This window comes from Cuculus canorus, chromosome 5 (genome assembly GCF_017976375.1).
Source record: "Cuculus canorus isolate bCucCan1 chromosome 5, bCucCan1.pri, whole genome shotgun sequence".
NCBI classification, from domain to species: Eukaryota; Metazoa; Chordata; class Aves; order Cuculiformes; family Cuculidae; genus Cuculus; species Cuculus canorus.
In genome coordinates this window covers 61,504,425-61,528,440 of record NC_071405.1, presented here as the reverse complement: position 1 = coordinate 61,528,440, position 24,016 = coordinate 61,504,425, and the positions used below count along the sequence as shown (strand labels likewise).

The 24,016-nt window shown below is 40.9% G+C and overlaps 1 protein-coding gene across 3 annotated transcripts in view; it reads left to right on the top strand.

Moving 5' to 3' along the window:
• The first annotated feature begins 14,159 nt into the window (after positions 1 to 14,159).
• STXBP6 (syntaxin binding protein 6) overlaps positions 14,160 to 24,016 on the top strand; it is a 110,547-nt gene continuing 100,690 nt past the window's right edge. The window contains exons 1-2 of one of the 3 annotated variants that reach the window (XM_054068708.1): positions 14,160 to 14,803; positions 19,117 to 19,241. In XM_054068708.1, the coding sequence (XP_053924683.1) occupies positions 14,455 to 14,803; positions 19,117 to 19,163 (396 nt within the window). In that variant the 5' untranslated portion in view covers positions 14,160 to 14,454 and the 3' untranslated portion in view covers positions 19,164 to 19,241. Of the gene's footprint in view, positions 14,804 to 19,116; positions 19,242 to 24,016 lie in introns of those variants that run through there. The other 2 variants (XM_054068700.1, XM_054068703.1) reach the window with 2 other exon arrangements.

Below are 24,016 nucleotides of genomic sequence, written 5' to 3'. Positions count from 1 at the left end.
TCATGATCCTTGTTAGAATAAAAATCACATTATAGAATAACACTCATTCTCTCTACATAATTTTTCTTCATAGCTAACTTGTCATAACACAAAACACCAGTTCCCAGCTGCTTAAAATGTGACTGCTTTGTTTGTATTTTAAGTATTTTTCCACCTGCAACAACACTCTAAAAATATAATTTTGGGAGTAATTTTCAGTGCTATTCTTTTATGTGTTTACTTGCAGCACTTTCACCTGAAAATATATAAAAAATTCACAGACATCACTCTCTTGATTTTTTTAAATACTTTGTGCACACTACAAAGTAACAGTATATTTTTAAGGAAATATACATATTGTCTTTTGTCACTATATCCTGTCTGCAAAGTCCTGTAAATAAAAATTGCATAAAATCAATAGTGTTTTTTTAAATTTATTTATTCTAGTGATTACCCAAAAGCACTGCTACAAATATCAGTAAAGGACCTCAATAATGTTAACTTAAGAGAACATACTTATTCTTAATGGGTAATATGTAATTTCAATAAACACTCTTTGTTTGGCTTAGTTTCAATTTCTAACAATTGTCTTGATCAGTTGTGAGTTTTACAAAATCTAATTAGAGTTCCAGAGCTTTTGGAACATCTTTGGTTTTCTTTTAACCAGTCCTTATGTACCTAAAACCTCCTTACTCATCACTGAAACCTGAATAAACATTAAGTAAAATGTTTTGTTTGCTTATAGGGCCATAGAAAAATTTAGTGACTTCTCTCAACTAATACCCTGAACACAGAAAGGCCAATAAATATCGAGTGATTTTAATGTTGCTTTGCTTCAGGCTGTCAGGATGAGTGGCTGTTCAAGAGACTTGAGAGAACTATAACGAACATCAGAATGTTGGGATTAGGCCAGTTATTGTCTGAGTAACTTAGTTTTTGAGTCATTCCTTCTTTTCTGGGTGCTGACTCATTAAGAATTAAGAACAAATACTATAGGCAGCATTATGTACATAACCCAGATTCTGCTGGGGGAAAAAATATGAACGGTGATCCCTCCTGTATCTGCCCCTCAAAGAGATGATGGGCAAGAGTTGTTGAACTGGTGAATGCCACCTCCTGAATTATTTTGTCAGATGATAGTCAACAGTAGGCTTACTGACTGTCTGCTTCAGCAGCTAAAGGGTGAATTCGGCACAGATTTTCATGATGAGCATTGACTCTTTCATCGGGAAGCTGTCCCTTCACCAGTGGCCACTCGAGAGCACTCAATCAGTATTTTCCTCTGGACCCAGACACTATCTGCTGTAGGTGTCTGGATATTTGAGACAGTCATCTGGCACTCAGATGCACTGGTTGCACTGCCAGCTCTGCTCCCTGCCTACCACGGTCAGGTTTTGAAGAGCAGGAAAAAGCACTCTCTCTTCAGTGACCACACAGCTCCACTCCCAGTTTCAGGTTGCTGTCAGATTGCAGACTAGAAAGGATTCTAAAGATCACTCCAAATGACTGGGCTGAAAGGTAAGAGTGTAGTGATAGCGATGTGGGGTTTTATCTGGGCATTTTTTGCAGGGCTGAGCTCAGAAGCAGGAGAGTCTAGGGAGCAGTTGCCAAACCCCTCCTCAACGTGCCATGCAGATAAGCAGAGGAAAACACCAGGCAATCTGGAATAGCAGCCCACACGCTCACAGCGCATGTAGATGGAAATGCCATAGTATGTGTGGTCTTTATTCATACCTGGTCCTACTTAAATCTGCACTACTTAGTGATCTGTGGGCATAGGGATCCCCTTCAACTGAATATGGTTGTGTGGCCTTCCGTAGGAACGGAACTCTTTCTCTCCTGAAAGCTGTTCTCTAGTTTAACTTACCTTTTTGTTATGTTAAACACTCATTCTATCTATAATTTCCTGACTCAGAGTTCTCTTTATTAACACCTGGGAACAAGATCACAGATCACTGAGTAGGCTGAAATCAAACGTGTTCTGAAAAATATACAGAAATCCATGAAATTTTCAGTTTCCTTCATTTAAACATCTTTAACCTCTTAAAGGACACTGTGTGGCTCTCTGTATATCATACCACATATCACAGAAGAATATTAAAGATGTTCATTTAAAATATAACAGATGAAAAGACAAAGCATCTTTTAAAATTGGTCTACAGCCTGGAAGTAGTAGAGGAGTGTTATTTTGTTGGGGTTTTTTAATCCTGCAGATGTATGGAAAACTTCAGCTGAACAAAAACACGTTTTTCCAGTCTTAGAAATATTTTTCAATGGTAGACAATGAAAACATTTGCTTTATTAAAAAGAAAATAGACTCAAAAATTTTGGGAAGATTGCACGATTAAAAGAGAAGTAACCTCATTGAAATTTTCCAGCTACAAGAACACAGGAAAGTGCACATTTTAGAGGAGGGCCAACACACCCTGCAGAATATTTATTGTTAACATTGATCACGCAATGGAAAAACACAAGATAGCTGCAGTAATATTCTCACTCACAGAACACTAACTTTTTAAACTAGCGTTTGGATATTAACAAGAGCGTATCATTTCATGATGTTTCTCTTTTTTGCCTCCTTTTTATTTCAGTGATTTTCAGCCTGACTACTTTCTTCTACTTCCCCTTACAGGGAATAAAGTCTCAGGAGACAGAAGTTGCATAACAGGAATGTTTTCTATTTTTTTTCTTAAAAAGAAAAAAATTACCTTCAGACACAAAGGCAAGAGAGTTCAATATCCAAAACTTTTTTCACTTAGACCGGATGGTGTCAATGGATGCTGATTTTAATACTGCTTATTTTGAACCTAAGTCACTTATAAAGTAGAAAATTTATCCTAGCTGTTTGCCACAGATATGCAGGTAAAAATAGCATGGTAGCGAAACAAACACATGATGAAAAAATGCCAGATGACAGTTAAATGGCCTAGGAATTGAATAGAAATGAATTCTATATAGTATATCTTCTTCTCACATACTTCCATTTTCTACACAAATTTTCTTTTCTCATTTATCTTGTACTACAGGATAAGACTCGAAGAACAGATAACAGAATGCACTGTTAACTTCAAATTGGGTTTGATGTTTGGGAGGGTGACTGTTGTTTTGGAAACAAATTATGGATTTTTTTAATCGTATTCATCATTATTTCTCTTCAATAGGTAACAACAAAAGGCTACAGTAATATCTTATGTATTTATTAGTTTAAATACAACACAGGCAATGTTTCTAAAAACAGTACTGAAAGTACTTTGACAATTGAATTTATTAAAGAAATTGGTTGGGTTTCATATTAAGTTATATTAGATATAATGAAGAAATCTTTTACAGTGAGGGTGGTGAATGACCGGAGCTGGTTGTCCAGGGCATTGATAGACATCCTGCTCCTGAAAACATTCAAGACCAGATTGGAGGAGGCTCTGAGCAACCTGGTGTAGTTAAAGATGGCCCTTCTCACTGCAGGGCGGTTGGAGCAGCTGACTTTTAAAGGTCCCTTCAACCCAAAATTCATTCCCAAAATGGAATCATTCTATGATTCCATGATTCTATGACTATTTTTACTATTATGCAGAGAATGAAAGCTTTTCAGAATAAACTGCACTTTAATTTCTCTGAGCATTCAGATTATCAGACTTCAGGTACTGGGAAGTTTATAATCCCTCCTGGGAAGTTAAAATCAGAGGCCATACATAGGTATGTAGTGAAATTAATTTTCTAATATGAAGGAAAAGTCACTCATTCTCTTTCAAATCCTCAAGACTATTAATTTTTAAAGCACCTTTACGTTACATATGATCAAATACTTTAAACACTCTATGGTAAATGCATAAGAAACCTGATGGTGCCATCAACTGTATTATTTGGCACGTGATTTCAGGTAAAAAGCACAGTATTGATTAGACTCCGGTTTTGAAAGAAATAAACAAACTGGAGTCTAATCAGTACTGTGCATATATACATGTGTATACGTATGTGTGTATCTATCATAGAATAGAATCATAGAATCACCAGCTTGGAAAAGACCCCTTAGATCATCAAGTCCAACCATTCCTATCTGCATATATGCAGATAGATATGATATATGCAGATATATGCATATATGCATAATAGCTTATTTTGACAAACATGGTTTGAGTAGCTCCCTCAGGGAATGATGCCATTAATCAGCTAATGATAAGTGAAAAATTGTCCACTGGGCATTTATTTCATTGTCAGGATACACAAAGCCATTTCACCTAGTTGATTTTTTAAAAGATTGGAGGGGCTGAGTACTAGGCTACATGTGGGTTGAAAACTGATTTTCTTAATACAAAATGAAAGTCAAAAGTTATTAAGTATGCATGCTTGTTCCTGTACAAGTGAGACCTTTTGGAAGTTTGAGATATTTCCAGTGCTGGAGCTGACTGAACTAAGCTCTTCTCTTTGAAATAAGGAATGTGAGCCCTATTGCTCCTGACAGTCTTGGCAGTTAACAGAGAGCCCATGCCATGAGTAAGTACACAGCTTTGTATTACTTAGGCCTTACTGCACAAGACTGTTCCGCCTCTACTACAGAAATTCTTAGGGCTCTTGCACTGAGTCTTTGAGGATTGTGATTATTTCACTGAGGTGGTTAAACAATATCTCCACAGGAACACACATATCTACCTATATGCGTAGGTAGCACATAGACACAGATATATATATATATATAAAAAAATAAAAATTATGTTCATTAAATAACCTATTAATTTCTTTCTTAAGACAATTGATTTGATTCTTTCTGCCCCTGAAGGCAAGATTTAATTTATTGTCATTCACGTGGAAAACGTGTCTTACAGCTTTCGGGTTGCAACTGGCATCCTATCTAATAATCCCTACTATTCTAAAAAATCACGTTCTCCCACACGCATACATTTCTATCCAAGCAATCTGTCAACACAAATTGTGTTTAATATAATTTCAGTACAACCTCAAGCATCTGCAAACAGTGAACCTCCTTCACTGTTAACTCCTTAACAGAGCCTGTGGCTGATTTTACCAGAAGCAGACTCAAATCTAAGTTGGATTATTATATTTCACACATTAAGTCTATGATATAATGAACTTTGAAACTATTTTCTATTTGATATGTCTTCACAAAAGGCAGAAAAATAAATTAAAAAAAACCCATGGGACATCTATTTTAATGTTGCTACAGATTCACGTTAGAAAAAAAAATACTATCAAAACAATTCAAGGAACAACTGTGAACAGTTATTTCTGAGGCAGGTTTTCATAACTGCATTCTTGTGTCTTGTAAAGACTCATTGCAGAAACAAAGGTAAACTTAATCATTACGACAACAAATCTGAGTTCCAGAGAATAAAGCTTGACAAGATCTTGAAGCTTCTCTAAGATTTATGTTCTTCCAGTTTTTGACCAGTGCTGAATCAACTGTTATGCAGATATGGGCTTTCTGATTTTTATGGGTTTATTTGATGATTCTTGGGAAAAAAAAAAAAAAGAAAATATAAGCAGTAATGTTGCTAAGTCAAAATGTCTTGCCTGTGATGAGGGTTTTTTAAGCAGATGTTTCACTTTTTTAACAATAGAATACCTCCTTGCAATTTTTCTTACTCCTTATTCCCTCTTTGAAGATTTACCAAGAAAAAAATTGGTTAGAAAACACAGAATAGCGGTTCCTTGAAGAATTTCATATGGCAGGTTACAAGGAACATTCTCTGTCCTGCCAGGGAACTGGCCACCACAAGCAGAGAGGAAACCTTTGCAGAGCTTCACACAGTCCTGGTCTATCGCCTCATCCACCTCCCCAGTGCCACATCAGGATAAAACCAGGCAGGTTTTGAATTTCTGTACTGGTCTCAGACAGAGACTCCTCCCAGTTCTTCATATAACTCAGTCATAGAATCACAAAAAAATGTACTTCGGTTGGGACCTTTAGAGGGCATTTTGCCCAACCTCAAATCGGGGCTAAATTCAAAGATCGATTTGGCCTTCACAATGGTGGCTATTCCACTACCCCTCTGAGCATCCTCTCTCTGCATATTATCACTTTCATCACCAAGACTTTCTTTCCAGTTGTATCTACATGCAATACTGTAGTTGTGGCAAAAGAATTAGTTACATTGGTAAGACCTGTTAGGAAAAGCAGCCCCTCTTAAAAAAAAACAACCACAAAATTGTTGACCAAAGCCTCTTCTGTTCCAAACCTACCAGCTGCTGTGCAATCATGGTCACACTTCTAAAAATTACTTCTAATACTGCATTTCTCTCTCACATATATTACTTAGGCATTTTAAATGATCCTTCAAACCTGAAGCACCAAGAAGTTTGAGATTGCTTTTGAAGATGCAACTTTCGCTCTATCCGGGCCTTACTTCTTCACTTGAAAAGTTAGAATATACTTCATAGAGTATAATACTTGTTAATTGCCAAAATCTGTACAGTTTTTTTATTGGTTTAGAATCATAGAATCATAGAATTGTTTGAGTTGGAAGGGACCTTAAAGATCATCTAGTTCCAATACCCCTGCCATGGGCAGGGACACCTCTCACTAGATCAGGCTGCCCGAGGCTCCATCCAACCTGGCCTTGAACACCTCCAGGGATGAGGCAGCCACAAGTTCTCTGGGCAACCTGTGCCCCATCATGAAGAATTTCCTTCTTATATCTAGTCTAAATCTGCCCCTTCCCAATTTATAGCCATTCCTCCTAGTCCTATCGCTACATACCTTTATAAAAAGTCCCTCCTCAGCTTTCTTGTATGCCTCCTTCAGAAGTCTTTCTCCAACACACAGCGTATCTTCAGTGATTTACCTATATGGCCTTTAAACCTCACCCTCCTCATTTTTGTCAAGCTGTTTCACATACAACATTTAATTGGAGGAAAATACATTTCATGTACATTTTATATTTCAAATATAAAACCACATAATGGTTTACACTTTAAACAAAATTAGGGTCTATAATCACTGTAGTAATGATAAACAAACTGAATGGCTTTCTGAAAGAACAAAATTTTCCCAGAACAATCAGATTTTTCTTTTTTTTTCATACACAGCTGCAAGTTGAAGTGAAAAAGAAACTTGTTTCTAAGGAAGGAACATATTTGTATTAGCTAATCTGGGACACAACTCAGGAAGGAATACTACAGAGCAACTCAAACATTACAAAAGTGCTTTGTACATGCATCATAGTAAATTATCTAGTGCTGTCTGCTTTTTATGAAACTTATCATGAAAGGCATTTTTCAAATAACTGCTATAAACTTTCTAAGTACTCTTGACTCCAAAGCGAAAAAAAAATCCTCAGTCATAAAAATTTTTGCATTAACTTTAATGAAACTATATTTTTAACCTTTCCAAAGTCCTTGAATTTCATACTCCGCCCCATAATCTTTCACACTAGTCTCCACATGGCTATGATACTAACCAGTTAGGGATAATAAACAGAAAGGCATGCAGTGCAAATGATATATAATTTTATGTTGCATTCCCCGTACCATATTACGCATCACACTAGAATTTCTATGCCCAAGTCATACACTTTTTTAGGCCAGGCAGCATGTGACATCACTCCCTTGGTAATCATAAACATTATGCACAGATATTATCTGCTGTTCAAGAGAAACCTGTAATTAGTGACTAAGCCAACCAGATATAATAAAATGCTAGGGTCTTCCAAGTCCTATAAGTACGTACTAATCAAACCCCTTAAAAGCTGCCACTGCTGCCTAACCCACAGTATGTGTTTTCAGAAAAGTGCACATTTTCAGGAAAGTGCATATTTTCAGAAAATTTAGGAAAATGTCCAAATTTCCAAGACTCCTGAGGCTCACTTGTGCTCCCCACTGCCTTGCTGTGTGTCTGAAAGCTTTCTGAGATATTACTGGTCATAGAAGATAATCCTCCATTTCATTCTTTTATGGCTACTTTTAAAGGGATCCATGCACGTTCTTGAGAACAAGCTCCAGTATCCTCTTTTTAGGAAGCTGGACAGTTCTAAAGTATCCCAGTAATTCGGGATTTGGATTTTCCACACACATAAATATATGTGTGTGTATATATATATACTTACACACAGATATCATGGTGTCATCTTAATTAGATTTTTATTAAGTGCTATTTCTTTTGGATAATACTCATATTTAATTGAACAGTTTAATTTTCGATTGGAGGTGAGGCTTAGAGGAGGTCTGAGTTTGCAGATTTTACTTTTAATGTAAATTAGGAATGAATAAATATCAGAAGATATCAGTGAAGAAACAGTGAACAGAAAAATGATGATGAAATATTATTTGACATTTTGGGGTGCTTCATTTTGTCTGTCTTAAAGAAACATAAAACAATCTTGTAGAACAGCATCCTCCACATACTGGGCTTTTATTGATATTTTGAAGGACTGAAATTTCCTGCTCTTGTTTTATGGTTCTTTCAGATGAGAGTCCCTCAATGAAATACTTGCTTTGCTTATACGCCCTATAGATCCTGCTGTGGAACACCCTGTATCCAGGCTGTTTGGTATAAAGTGGTTTTTGTTCAGTTTCAGTAACTTCCTGGCCTCAATCCCTTTGGTTCTTCTTTCAGCATCATAAAAGAACGGTATTCAAAGGGCTTTTTATTATGTGGGAAAGGAAGAGTCCAAAAGAGTAGAAACAAATCACGTCTCCTTCGCTAACCACCAATATTTTTTGTTGCTGGGAGAAATTTAGAACTCCTGAATGCTCTCTCCGTGGGTAACAAAGGGGTGGGAGCAATTTGTTAAATGACCTTATTATTACCAAGAAGTCTATATCCATTAACATAGACATCTATTTTGCAGAGCATAGATGCATACTGCTTTTCCTGAAAACATTAGTAAATAGTATTAATTTTGTAGACTGGATTGTACCAAATTTCTTTTGGTATTGCAAGATTTCCTAATGCTGAGTGCTTCTAGAAGAAAATATGACTCAGCAAGGGTGATGGGAAGTATAATTTGATGTTAAAAATTCATTTGTACTTTTAAAAACTAGAGATACAATTCTGTCCATTTAGTTTCTTACATGCTGTTCAATATTTTCACCAATGATATAGACCACGAGATCGAGTGCACCCTTGGCAAGTTTGCAGATGGCACCAAGCTGAGTGGTGCAGTTGTCACAGCAGAAGGATGGGATGTCATCCAGAGGGACCCAGGCAAACTGGAGAAGTGGGTCTGTGTAAACCTCATGAGGTTCAACAAGGCTAAGTGCAATGTCCTAACACATGGGGCAGGGCAGCCCACAGTTTCAGTACAGGATGGGGGACAATGCGATTGAAAGCAGCCCTGCGGAAAAGGACTGGGCAGTGCCGATTGACGAGGAGCTGACATGAGCCAGCAACGTGTGCTTGCAGTCCAGAAGGCCAACCGCATCCTGGGCTGCATCAAAAGCATGGCCAGAAGTTTGAGGGTCAACTCCTCTCTTGTGAGGCCCCACCTGGAGTGTTGTATTCAGTTCTGGAATCCCCAACATAAGAAGGATATGGAACTGTTTGAGCGCGTCCAGAGGAGGGCCACAAAAATGATCAGAGTGCAGGATCACCTTCCATATGAGGACAGGATGAGAGAGTTGGGATTGTTCAGCCTGGAGAAGGTTCCAAGGAGACCTTATAACAGCCTTCCAGTACTTGAAGGGGGCCTACAAGAAAGCTGTGGAGGGACTTTTTACAAGGGCATGTAGTGATAGGATGAGGGGAAATGGCTTTAAATTGGAAGGGAGAAGATTTAGATTAGACAGAGTGGTGATTTAGATTAGAGCGTGGTAAGACACCGGGACAGGTTGCCCAGGAAAGTTGTGGATGCCCCATCCTTGGAAGTGTTCAAGGCCAGGCTGGATGGGGCCTTGAGCAGCCTGGTCTAATGGGAGATGTCTCTGCTGATGGTAGGGGGTGTTAGAACTCACCAGATGATGCTTAAGGTCCCTTCTAACCCAAACCGTTCTACGATTCTATGATTCTTTTATCATTAGAAAAAGCATTACTGCTTCTGAAGCGAAAAGAAAAACAGTTACAGTCCTTCAGGTGACACATTGGAGATATGCTGTACACTGTAGTTTTTCAGTGTGCACTGTTCATCACAGCTGATTAGTTTGTACTTTTACCCATGCGTCACATGGGTCTACAGCTCCTACTGTCAGCTCTCCACAGACCTCACCTTTTGACTCTGCAAGACTGGCTGCCTTCCACTAGGAAATGTGAACACTGGCTGCTCTAGAAGCTGCCCCTATCATCCACCAAGTCCCCTGACTCATTCCATCACTTTTAATCACAGACTTGGGTTTGCCATGTGGGGTTTTCTGCTCTGTGGGCTAGCTAGGATAATTAGCAAGAGGAGCACTGTATGCAGATGACAGCAGAGCACAATTCTGGTTCTCATAGTACTGCTGCCTGAAAAATCCAGCCCTCTCACCATATAGTTCATTAATACGTTGTATGATGCACTTTCTTACCAGTTATTATCTCTGTCTTGCATCTGTCAAGTATTTAAATTGGTTGATGACTTTAGCTATGCACTAAGCATCAACAACACTGCCTGTCATTAGCAGCCCTGTGCATTCAGCTTATGCTACATGTCTTTAAATATTTTGTTTGTACATTACTTCCATATAATACTTCAGGTCCCCTGCATAGTTATTGTTATCATGCACCACAGCTAATCCTGCTCATTAGTCCTTTATCAAGCTATTTATCAGTGATAATCCTAGGCACTCCAGTGGTTTGACTGCATAACTACAACAGTCAGATTTCCTTCTCTCCAGGCCTGCATGACATCTCTTTAGCCTTAATTCTGAGATCATATTTCTTGGAAATAGTTTATGGGTTGAAATGTGATTTTACGTATCTTGCACACAAGCCATTTCCATAGTCTTATGTGCTCACAGAGCAAAGTTCAAGTTCTGCGTTTGAATACTCCGATCCATCTTAGACCCAGATAACCAGCTATATCCCTATTTCACCTCTGTTCTGGTAAAATTGAAAGTGAACCTTTCAGAAACTGCATCTCCCTCCTGATTCCACAGGATTACAGGACATATAGGCAAGCTCAGAGTTTGTTTCTCGTATCTCAACCCTGCAAATTCTATGGCATAGAGATGTGCTTTGGCAGAATTAGTTACAGTGGTTTAAGACAGTATCACTTCCTGGGGTTGAAGCTCTGCCTTCTAGCCAGAGGCTGCTGCAAGGAATGTTTAGGTTAAGGGTGAGGCGGGTTTGTACTGAGATAACAGACTATGAATTGAAGTAGGAGAGACAAACTGTTCTACTATGAAGATGGTAAGCTTTGTGAATGAGCCTGGTATACTGCTGTGGGCATTAATCTCTCAAGTTATTCATTTAGATCCACCAGATATTACTTGTCAGAACCTTTAGGCACTCAAATAATTTTACATGGTTGACTAAACGACCTTTTTTGTGTTGTTTGGGGCTACTTATAATGTGTAAATCCACTTGCTTGCCTAGACCTATTAGGCATAAAGACTGATGTCTGCTGGACAGTTTTGGTGTGCTAAATCCGTCTAACTAATAAATGTATCCAGTCATAGGAAGAGAACAATGGCTGAGAACAAGCACGCCGCTCCGCCTGACAAAGCCCATGGACAGTGAAGACGACATTTACAAGAACAGTACAAGTCAATGTAAACGACAGGCTATAGGCTTAAATATAAACCATCAACATAATTCAGCTTTTCTAGTAACAACAACGAACTTACCAAAATTAAATACTATCAATTCAAACCAAAATGGAAGCAAAAATGAGACACGTTTCAGAGTTCTGAGTAGCTGCAAAGATAAAAATTGGATTTCAAGTTTTTGTGGTTTGAGCTAAATTAGAGTCGGTTTCTGTGACCAACTCAGTTGATCTAGGTAACTTAATTCTCTGAAAGCTAACAGCATGGTTTTAAGGCTGTGTTCTTCTCCAAAAGCGATAACACAGGGCACTGGTATGCAAAAGGGCCAATGCTTATATTTATTCCTATAGCAACGAAGCCCATCCTTTTTCTGGCGGAAAAGGGCCACACCTTCAAGGAGGGGTGAATATGTCAGGTAATCCTAAACTGACCAAGACAGTATTCCATCCCATATACATCATACTTCATATAAACTGGAGAGATCCAGTCTAGCTCTCTTCTGCGATGGCCAATATACAATGAGGACCTTGTCAGTCTGGTTGCTCCTGATCTTCAATCTGTGCATTCCTGAATCCGTTCCTGACCTCAGCTCCCTCAGCCGTAGACCCATTCCCTCGCGTCTGCTCTACAGTATTTGTGGTGACACAGAGTCATTGAGGGGTGGGGGCACAATATCATATATTTTATTACTTTGTAATTATTTTCCTTATTATTATTATCATCATCATCATTTCATTAAAGCTGTAGTTTTAGTTTCCAACCCACAAGTCTTTTTCCTCTCATTTTCCTTTCCCCTCTCCCTGGGGATGGATGGGGAAGGGATTTTGGAGCTTCAAAGTGCATAGTTTCAGCTGCCGAATTTAGCTGGGCTGGGGCTAAACTGTGACACAGTTCTATTCTAATCTGAAATATATTGCCTGCAGAGAACATATGGGGAGTGGGGTGGGGGAATAAGAAAGAACAAACAAACAATGAAATCTCACCAAAATACACTAGAACTAAAAAAAAAAAAAAAACCAGATAAAAGGTTGAAGGGCTGACGAGTGCATTTTTAGTGTTCCCAGACACACACTAAGCTTTTTTCTTCCTGGTTTCTGGAATGAGGCAATTATAATAAATTACCATCTCAACGTCAGTGTTACTAGTCTGCATGGCTGCAGAGTAGTTTAAAAATGACATTTTAAAAGACACGATATTTAGATAGTAGATAAAAATGGATCACATATCTGGACATCCCCAAGTTTATCTTTCTAAAAAAAGTTAGTGATAAACTCTGAAGGTCTCAGTGCTCAGATTCTGACTTCCCTTTCTACTACATGACAATTTAACACTTTCCAGTTATGCCTTTCATAGCTTGGCCTTGCCTCCCATTTTCTTTTCATGGCTGTGCATCTGGCCATGGATGCTGGAGACAATGAACTCCACTGTCAACCAGACTCACACAGAAAAAAAAGATCTGTTTTTTTAAAATTTATTTTTATTATTATATTATACAGGGATATGGTTTAGTGGTGGACTTGGCAGTGTTGGGTGGATTTGGCAGTGTTAGGTTTAGAGGTGGACTGGATTATCTTAAAGCTCTTTTCTAACATAAATGATCCTGTGATACAGTGATTCTCTGAAAACAGAAGGCCACTGGGGGCTGAATTTCTTTATATATAAGATGGGAGGCAGTAAGGCACTTGTGGGAGGCTGTTGCCTACAACAAAAGTAGATTGGTCTTTTTCCACAGCACCCATGCAAAATATATTGAAATTAATGTGAGTCACTGAACGGATTTCAGAGCATTTTTAAGAGACATCTAAAGGCGCAGCAACACAACTGAGTGTAATGGTCTGAAAAACTGAGGTGGTAGCAAACCACTGTGTAACATTAACAACCATTATATTAAATGATGGGATCAAAATACATGCACACCGAGAAAATAATCAACTTACATTTTCATTTTCATGAACTAAAGGAAACTGTACAAAATGCAATTCATGTTGACAACTCCATAAAAAAATGCAGTGTTATAAATTAAGCATTGTAAAGTAAAGTACAAAAATATTTTGCTGTTAGGAATGTTTATTTTTGTTGTAACCAGCTTATTGTTTTCAAACATTACATTCCCAGTGTTGCCACTGACAAAAACCAACAACTCCAGCAATGTGGCGCAGACACCGAGCATCTCACTAATATCCAAAGCAAAAAGTACAGTAGCAGAGTTTGTTTCCAGCCTTAACCTCTGAGTGTGGATAAACAGCCCTTGGTTATTATTTATTTGAAGTCTGGTGCTTTAGCAGAACCCACTGCCTTTCAGGAAGTTCCCTAGGGGAGCTTCCAGTCATTCCTCAGTGCTGATGATTTATCCTCGGGCCATTTCATAGAATCATAGAATAGTTTGGGTTGGAAGGGACCTTAAAGATCATATTGTTCCAACCCTCCTGCCATGGGCAGGGACATCCCACGGGATCAGGCTGCTCGAGGCCCATCCAACCTGGCCCTGAACACCTCCAGGGATGGGGCATCCAGCGCTTCCCTGGGCAACTGTGCCAGTGCCTCACCACCCGCACAGTGAAGAAATTCCTCCTTATATCTAGCCTAAATCTGCCTCTCTCCAGCTTATACCCTATCCAGTTTATATATTTATATAACCCGGAGGATTCCAGAACCGGACACTATTGCAGATGAGGTCTCACAAGAGAGGGACAGAGGGGCAGAATCCCCTCCCTCGACCTGCTTGGGATGCAGCCCAGGATTCGGCGCCCTGACTCCCACCCTGCGGGCTTTCTGACAAGGCGTGAACGCCTTTCTGGTCTTCCCCAGAACATTTAGCGCCGCAAAACTCACGAGGGAGCTAGAAGGATGCTTCGCGCGTTCATTTGGGAGGTTTTTCCCCTCCCAACTCTTCTTCCTAACCCAGGCACGGGCAGGGCGGGACCCAGCCCCCGCCGTGCGGCCGCCGGCTACGCGGCCATCGGCAGCGCTCGGGGTTCCTACGTTCCGTCAGCGATTCCAAACTCCCATCCGAAGGCGCTGGTTTCCTCCTGCCTCCCAAAGCGGCTTCCTGCCCGCCCCGGGACGGCGGCCCCGGGCGGCGGCGATTGGCGCACCGGGCGCACGTGGGGCCGCTCCCACGGCTCGGCGCTGGCGGCGCCCGCCGGGCAGGGGCTGCGCGCATCGCCCGCGCCGCTGCGGACGGGAGCCCGGCGAGGTAGGTGCGGGGGCGGCGGGGCTTCTGGGGGTGCCCTCGGGTGCCGAAGCCGGCGGGGGGGACGAGGCGAAGGGAGCGTGTGGCCGTGGCGGTGTCGTCCCCGCAGCCGCCCTCTGGGCGCGGGGCTTTGCTCCGCTTTGCAGTGCTCGTTCTCCCGTGGCTCCCGCCGGGGGGTGAAGAGCAGCGCAAAACCGGCCGGCAGACCTAAGCGGATCCAGAGTCTCCTTTCCAGCACGATGCTTTAGGAATAACCTTGGCAGTCGGCTGAAACGGGCACCGCTGCCTTCCCTGCCTTTTATTTGAATTGGCTTTGCTGATGGAGAAGTAAAACTTGTCTTTCTTTATCCTCTCATGTTGCGTCGATGCTGCTGAAGTTCAAGGAAATATTTACCGTTATTTACAGAACTGTGTTATTCTTCTTTTTTTTTTTTTTTTTTCCCCATCTTATTTTGCCCTCTGTCAAGCAGAGGAGTTTATGTTCTGGGAATGACATCACTTTGCAAATCCCTCTATCTTCTTCTAAATATAAGCTGTCTTTTAGGATGCCTTCGGCTTGGCTGTTTTCCTTTTGTGAGTCAGAACTAATGTTACCGCTTTGCATTGCTTGAACGGACTCCAGAAACCCATGACACCTCTCTTTAAGAGTTGTTGCTCGTGTGATGATCAGGCATCTCTTTGTGCTTAACTTCACTGAGGCGGACAGGACCTTTTTCAGTCCTGAGATACTGGAAGATGACAATATGGTATCTTGATTAACTTTTGATTATCTTTTGATTATAATGTCTAGTCAAAGCTGCAGCATCTAACTGCAGAGAAGATCTCTGACCTGCTCTCTCTTACAAGAGAGGAATAAGCAGAGGGCAGGGAAGGTGATGCATTCAGATTTTTCCATGTCTGTAGTTTCCAACCACACTTTGACTCTTGAATTTTTTCAAAAGTGTAGTTTCCTGTTTTAATGCAGCCTTAAAAACTCCAAATGTGATGGTTTTTTGAAGTAACAGACACAAAAGAAAAACTTGCAGAAGTTTATGAGTGTGAATAATCATGATGGCAAGTTGGTTTTTGTTTTTTACCCAAACCCTCTGGGTAATATAATATGATTTCTCGCCCTTAGGAAGAATGATCCCCTGTGGGGTTGATAGTAGTCTGTTTGATAAATTACTTTAAAAAAGGTCTCTTTCCGCACAACGTTTTAGAGCTATTCTGCCTGGGGTAATGCAGTTAGAGAGTAGTCATGCCACACTAATTTTCCTTGTGCATACTCTTGATTTCCTTTAAGAATATGCCTTAGAAGTTAGATACCACTTTTAAAGATGCACTAAGAAAAATCAATAAAAATAAAAAATACCATGAAATTTTTTAGAGTGGAGTGAAAACACCATTTGGGGAGTTAGCCCAGTCACCATTTTGTGATAGCTTCCCTGGTGAAGAAACTTCCATGTGGAAAAAGGTCTGTGAAGAATTGTGCTATGGGAAGTAAAGGATGTTTTACCCCCGAGTCAGAGCATTTGCCATAGGAACTGAGGTTGCTGTAATTCACACATGTTCATTTTGCAACTCCATGTCATTTATCTTCATGTTTCTGAGTCTCCCTCTAGGCATAGTCTGGATCTGGACAGCTAGAAGTAGCAAATTGTAACAGTAACACGATAACCTTTACTCTGAAAGGGCCAAAAAGAAATATTTTGTGTTTATGTTTTTTCTTCCAGGTGTAACTGCAGATCACCTCTTTTTGTGTGCATGTGGGATTTGTAGACGGTGAGGATAGTATAAAAATAAGCAATTCATATAATTCTCAGTATGTAGGGGTTGTGTTTCCTCTCCTAGTTGAATATTTTTCCATTATGCTACATTAGGCTGTTTATACTGGAAGTTTACTTATTCAGTAAGATGAATTTATCAGTAGGGGCTTTTTGAGTTTGTACTGTTGTTAGTGGAATAAAGCACACATTTTAGAGAATTTAAAAATACCTTTTTTAAAAAAAAGATGCAGTTTTGAAAAATGTATGGAATAACATTACTTTTGTTTTATTATGGATAAAGTTCCATGAAATGCTGACTCTGGAAAATAGTAGCTGTTGGTCTGGTTTGGGGGGAGGTCGCTATCTGAATAATAGTGCATTTGTTCTTGCTCTATCTTTTCTTCCTTTGTAACTTAGTATTCCTTCCCAGTGTACAACTAGTAAGTTAACGTTGCCAAGGTTGTACAAAAGTATTTTAATCACAGTTTTGGAAGCCTGTGTTTGGATAACGTGATGGTAAGACAAATTGATTCCTTCTGTTTTTAACCAAACAGGAATGATACAGCTATTGTGTTTACAGAAACAGAGCAAGCCCTTCAAGAGAACACTTAATTTGCTTAGTCTTTGATTGGCAGTCTCTAGTGATGACAGGGATTTGAAAAATGGATGAACTAAAAAGCTTCTCATTAATTTGTATTGTAGCTGGATATGCCAGTGAATTTATAAATACGCTTTTGCATATGGCTGCAGCAGGCAGTGTTACATATGGAAGTGTGTTTGAATTTAGGCTTTTGGTTTGACTGTATCTTGTTCTGAGTCAGGACACACTATAGTAGGGTAAATGTAGGATCTCATCAGCGTTAATAAGAATCACCTGATTGTTTCTAGTTTCTTCTTGTATAGTGTTTTCTTGTTACATGAATGTGTAATAGGACACAAATACACCTATATTTTTCTGTGTCCGAGATAAATTCCTTAAATTTGGAGGGAGAGCAAAATAGTAGCAACAATAAACAACAAGAAATGTGTTGACAAGAGATGGGATTCTTCTCTTTTTTTCTGCCCAAACGGTATCTTAGAGCAGTTAGATTGTGAAGGGAGAGGAACTCTGGTTTTAGCAGGGTGGGGGAAAGGACGTTTCTTCTTTTTTTTTTTTTTTATTAAGAGGTACTTTGACCTCAAGTGACCCCAGGACCTAATTGGATGACCTCATGTAACCCCAGGGCCTAATTTGATGACCTCAAGTAACCCCTAGGGGGTCCCCAAAGAGGTGCTTTGACCCCAGGTGACCCCAGGACCCAATTGGATGACCTCAAGTAACCCCTAGGGGGTCCCCAGAGAGGTGCTTTGACCTCAGCTAGGCTCAGGTCCTAATTCATGACCTCATTGAGGGCATTAGTGAAGGATGTAACTAGAAAATTTCCTTCCTTGGTGAAAGAGACAGATTATTACCCTCTGGTAGTATTTCAAATAGGCAATGATGACTTACACTGCAGAAAGCTGAAAGCCATCAAGAGAGACTTCAGGACTCCAGGGAGAGCAATGGAGGGCTCTGGGGCACAAGTAGTGTTTAATTCCATTCCAATGCTAAGGAATGAGGAGCAGGAGGTCAAAGAGAGAGTTGATTAATGCCTGGCTCTGAGCCTGGTGTGAGGAGAGAGGCTTTGGGTTCTTTGGTGACTTGGTGACCCATGCACCCCCAGGGTTTCGAACTAGGGATGGGACACGCTTGTCTTCTAGGGGGACTAAAGTCCTTACTGAAAATCTAGCTAGGCTCTTAAATAGATCTTTAAACCAGATGTGAAGGGGAGGGGGATGAGACCGGGCTAGTTGGGAGTGAGCCTGGAATGGGACTCCAGTGACTGAGATATGGTGTGCCAGAGAGGACCGCCAGTACACCACCACAGAGCAAGTGGGGGCGATCACACCTGGGGACATTAAGAACGAAACTGGCACTAGTGGAGTTAGTTATCCCAAGGACCAGTCAATTGGGAATGAACTCTATTCCCTTTATGAGGGCTGAAGGTTTGCCAGCCCAGCTGAAGTGCATTTACACCAATGCATGCAGCATGGGTAATAAGAAGGAGGAGCTGGAAGCTGTTGTAGGGCAAGGTGACTGAGATGTCCTTGCCATCATGGAAGCATGGTGGGATGACTCGTATAACTGGAGTGTAGCCATGGGGGGGTATACACTCTTCAGGAAGGGCAGGAGAGGAGGTGGGGTAGCGCTCTATGTTAGAGGGTGTTTTGATACCCTTGAGCTCAATTACAGTGAGGAAGGGACTGAGTGCCTGTGGGTTAAAATCAGAGGAGCCCACAAGAAGGCAGATATTGTGATGGGACCACCCAGCCAAGAAGAAGCAGCTGATGAGCTCTTCTATAAACAGCTGGGGATAGTCTCTAGATCGCTACCTCTTGTCCTCGTGGGAGACTTCAATCTTTCGGATATCTGATGGAAGTACAGTACAGCAGAAAGGAAGCAGTCTAGGAGGTTCCTGGAGTGTGTGGAAGACAAGATTATTGAAGGAGCTGGTGGATGTCCTTTCCAAACCCCTTTCCATCATCTTCCAGCAGTCCTGGCTGACTGGGGAAGTTCCACTGGACTGGAGGATGGCTGATGTTGTGCCTATCTACAAGAAGGGCTGCAGGGAGGATCCGGGGAACTACAGGCCTGTCAGTCTGACCTCAGTGCCGGGGAAAGTCATGGAACAGGTAATCTTGAGTGCTATCATGAAGCACATGCAAGAGAACTGGGTAATCTAACCTGATCGCCTTCTATGACAAACTGACTCGACTACTGGATGAGGGAAAGGCTGTGGATGTAGTCTTCTTGGACTTCAGTAAAGTCTTTGACACAGTTTCTCACAACGTTCTGCTTCAGAAACTGTCAGCCTCTGGCCTGGACAGGTGCACACTCTCCTGGGTTGAAAACTGGTTGGATGGCCGGGCCCAGAGAGTGGTGGTCAATGGCATTAACTCCAGCTGGAGGCCAGTTACAAGTGGGGTTCCTCAGGGCTTGGTACTGGGTCCAGCCCTGTTCAGTGTCTTTATCAATGACCTGGATGAAGGCATTGAGTGCACCCTTAGCAAGTTTGCAGATGGCACTAAGCTGGGTGGAAGTGCGGATCTGCTGGAGGGTAGGGAGGCTCTGCAAAGGGATCTGAACAGGCTGGATTGATGGGCTGAGACCAATGGGATGAGGTTTAATAAGGCCAAATGCCGGGTCCCGCACTTGGGGCATAACAACCCTGTGCAGTGCTACAGACTGGGGGAAGAGTGGCGAGAAAGCTCCCTGGAGGAGAAGGACCTGGGGGTGTTGGTTGACAGCCGACTGAACGTGAGCCAGCAGTGTGCCCAGGTGGCCAAGAAGGCCAATGGCATCTTGGCTTGTATCAGACACGGTGTGACCAGCAGGTCCAGGGAGGTGATTTTCCCTCTGTACTCGGTACTGGTGAGACTGCACCTTGAGTACTGTGTTCAGTTCTGGGCCCCTCACCACAAGAAGGATGTTGAGGCTCTGGAGCGTGTCCAGAGAAAAGCAACAAAGCTGGTGAAGGGGCTGGAGAACAAGTGTTACGAGGAGCGGCTGAGAGAGCTGGGGTTGTTTAGCCTGGAGAAGAAGAGGCTGAGGGGAGACCTTATTACTCTCTACAACTACCTGAAAGGAGGTTGTGGAGAGGAGGGAGCTGGGCTCTTCTCCCAAGTGACAGGGGACAGGACAAGGGGGAATGGCCTCAAGCTGTGCCGGGGGAGGTTCAGGCTGGACATCAGGAAAAAAAATTTCACGGAAAGGGTCACTGGGCACTGGAACAGGCTGCCCAGGGAGGTGGTCGAGTCACCTTCCCTGGAGGTGTTTAAGGGACGGGTGGATGAGGTGCTGAGGGGCATGGTTTAGAGATTGTTAGGAATGGTTGGACTCGGTGATCCTGGAAGTCCTTTCCAACCTTGTGATTCTATGATTCTCTGATTCTCACTACTTTTTTTTCCCCCTCCCCTCCTCCCGGTAAATTGCTATTGCAGAAATGAATGATGGCTTTTCAGGAAGCAGATGCATTTCTTGCTGTAGAGATGAGAGCAGTGCCAGCTCCCAGAGTCTCTCCCCCACCCCTTGCCTGGACTATCTTGTGTGATAAACTTCAGATACTTCCCTTTCATTATCTTTTCTTAGAGATTGCATGTGATTTTTATATCTGAAGTTTCTAAGTAGCCTAGAACTCATATGGTGCAATTACAGCCAGATCTACTAATAATAGGCTACCCTCCCCCTTAAATTATCTATATAAAACACTTTGGATGGAGAGACTTTGCAAAACAGGTTTCTGTATAGGCTCACTTTATCTTGTCTCTGCATAAACCAGTTCAGTTAAACCTATGTCAGTAATGTATTTGTTTTGAATTAGATTTCAGCACAAGAAGTTAAGCTACTTCTCTAGTTAAACTGAGCCAAAATAAACCTGTTTAAATCACGTATTATGCTGCTGTGGAAACAATTCCTTTTGCATGGAAACCACAAGGTAAAGTTGGAAATGTAACTTTTATAGGGTTTGCTTGCCCTGCAATTAATCTGCAAAAAGTGTTATAAATACTTATAATTTCTTCTTGGTAGCTGTGCTGGCCAACAAGTTTGTTGTTTGTGTTTTGGTTTTGGGTCTCCTTTTCACAGGTAGTTCTGTGCTATGCATGCAGGCTGTTTTAGAAAACACTGTCTTACATCTTTCAGTTACTTGCTCTCAAAACCGAAACTGTAATTCCTTAAGTTTACTTAGAGGTTTTTTTTTTCAGAAGTGCAAAATTGGTAAGTGCTTTAATTCCATTTCTACCTTTCCACTTGCTAGTATATTTTGGAGGAGGGGAAGAACAAACACTTGGCCATATGCAGTCCACACTTGGAAACTCCCTCTTGGCAATCAGCACAAGTCCATAGAATTTCACAAGCTTCCTCTTGAATTGTTTGCTTTTGTGGGCCATTATCTGAGCATATCAACTTTCTCTCTCCATTTAAAGACACACAATGCTTGGCTCATCATCATTACTCATATATTGAAAGAAAGAATATGATCAATTATTGACAGAGTAGTATTACTCTTTTAGAGTGAGCTCCTATTATTTAATTTGTTTTCCTGAGTTTGTACAGCAAGTGCCTGACGCTGTAATAAAAAGTGTCCCAGTGTTCCCATATGCCCAGAGATTAGTGACTAATCTGCTAGCACCTTTGTGACTTTTATATAAACACTTCGATTAGCTTTGTGGAGTGGGAATTTGTTCACTGTAGGTTAATAAACAGCTTTACCCTCAAACAGCATACACTTTGCTGTTCTGTAGGACGTTGTGTTCAGGCAGCGTGCACTGGAGAAGGGATGGATGCTCAGAGATGTTTACCAGTTGTGCCTGGCAATGCTAAGGGCTGACTTACTGGCTTCCTGGTGCCCATCAGTTCCTTGTTGATGTAGAGCTACTGCTGCTGGACTCTGTATCTGTGGCCTTTGCCCCTTTCCTTTGGTCAATACAAATTATGAGATTGCAGAGAGACAAAAGAAGTGTCACGTGTCACTATACCCATTTTACTGGGAAAGACCAACAAAAGAACTTGCATTCAGCTGCCCTTAGTCTCTTAAAGACAAGTTTAGAGGTGGGTGTTGAAATTCAGAATTCACAACTTTTGTCATTTTAAAATCTTTATCTATACAGAAGTGATTGCATGAAGGAAGCAGTCTGACTTAAAAATAGAAAAACCGAAGTCACAGCATTGCAGAACAGCTGAGGCAGGATGGGAGCTATGGAGATCCCTTTTGTGCACATCTATCATACCTGTCTCTTTAGAAGAAAAACTATGTTATGATTAGCTTTTTATTTGTTTGTTTTGGAAGCTGTAGAAAGGAAATTGTTGCTTGCAAATTCAGATGTTGACTAGGTAAGAGAAAATATCTAACTTGGGAGGTTTTGTTTTGTTCTTTTCCCATTGTTTTGTAAGAAGACATCTGAGAGAGGTCAGGGAGGAATTCACAGGTGCAATGGATTTCTTGTTAGGAATATTTCAGGCCTAGAAAACTTACATCTTTTCTGAGCCATCTGAAATTGGGACTTGCAAGGATGATTCTGTTTCTAGGCAGAGGGAACAGAGTTCTTAGTTACTAGATCTGAAAAATTAAAATTGTGCCCAAACTATTTATTTTTGTCTTGATCAGTACTGACATTCAATTACAGTATGAACACACTTTAACTAGGTTGTTTAAGGGAAAGATTATTCTTGACTGGTTTTAATAAAACTCCAGCTTAAGAGAACTGAAATCATGTGTCAGTTCGTTTGAATTTTGAAAACACCAGTTTTACTGTAGCATCTATGCATTTGCAGCTGTTCAGAAGTGACTGTCGGAGAGAAGCAAAGGTGACTCACCACCATATGTAATGTTGGATATTTCACACATTGCTGGTAATACAGTATGATCTGTATGTGAAGAATGCAACCAGGACTGAATATTTACATGTTTTTGATACTTTTTCTGTATGACAGGCTAGTTTGACTACGTTACATTAGCAGACTGAGGTTGCTTTAAGGTAGAGTAGTCAAATCACTTTCAGTTTACCAGGGCTTGAAATTTGCAGACAGTAATTCGTGATTGAAGTATGTTTTTTGAAGATTCTGACTTAAATTAACTCCTATAGAAATTAAAGAAAAGGCTGTACTTGATTTCACAGAGACTTGAACAGAGCAGCTAGGCATGCTTTGTTACATGGAGTTGCTTCATTTTTCTATGTCCTATGTATTTAGGTAGGTTTCAGACGTTCCTTTAATATTTAACCTATAGGAATAGGTGGCATACATTTCTGAGATGCTGAGACTGTAGTTACAGAATGTAATACGTTTTTGAAATACCCAGATCTAAGATTAAGGATTTTCTTATGGTGGCCAGTTGTATCTTGCCAAGCTGTTAATTAACCTGCAGTTAGAAACAAATTGCATTTGTGTTTCCGTCTGTGCTTAAAACTAGGGTCTATTATGTCAGGCTTTGAGTTGATGTTGTCTACTTCAGGCGCGTGATTTTTCCCTGACCTGAGGTGTCCATATTTCCTGTCTGAGCAGTGGAAGGAGTGCAAAGCCCCAAGGGCATGGACTTGAGCATTGCAGTGTTTCACAAAATAGTAATGGCATTAGTTCAGTAAGCAGTATTAGAAAGCATGAACAGAAATAGCTTTTATGTGATTTGGCAAGAAAGCAGTACAGTTTTGTGACTGTACCACTTTAGATGGTGCCAGCTAGGTCTGTTGTGTTACATCCCCTTTACACATCTTGGCACACCAGCATCCCTGAATGCCCCAACTTACTAAGGTAATACTGAGCTATGAATGTTATTGTCCCCAGCCCAGGGGATCTGTTGCGTGGAGGTGTCACTTGAGCAAACTTTGTGAAGATAAAAGAATTCATTGATCTGTGAAGTTTCTGAGGATGAAGTTGGGACCTGTAACTTATTTT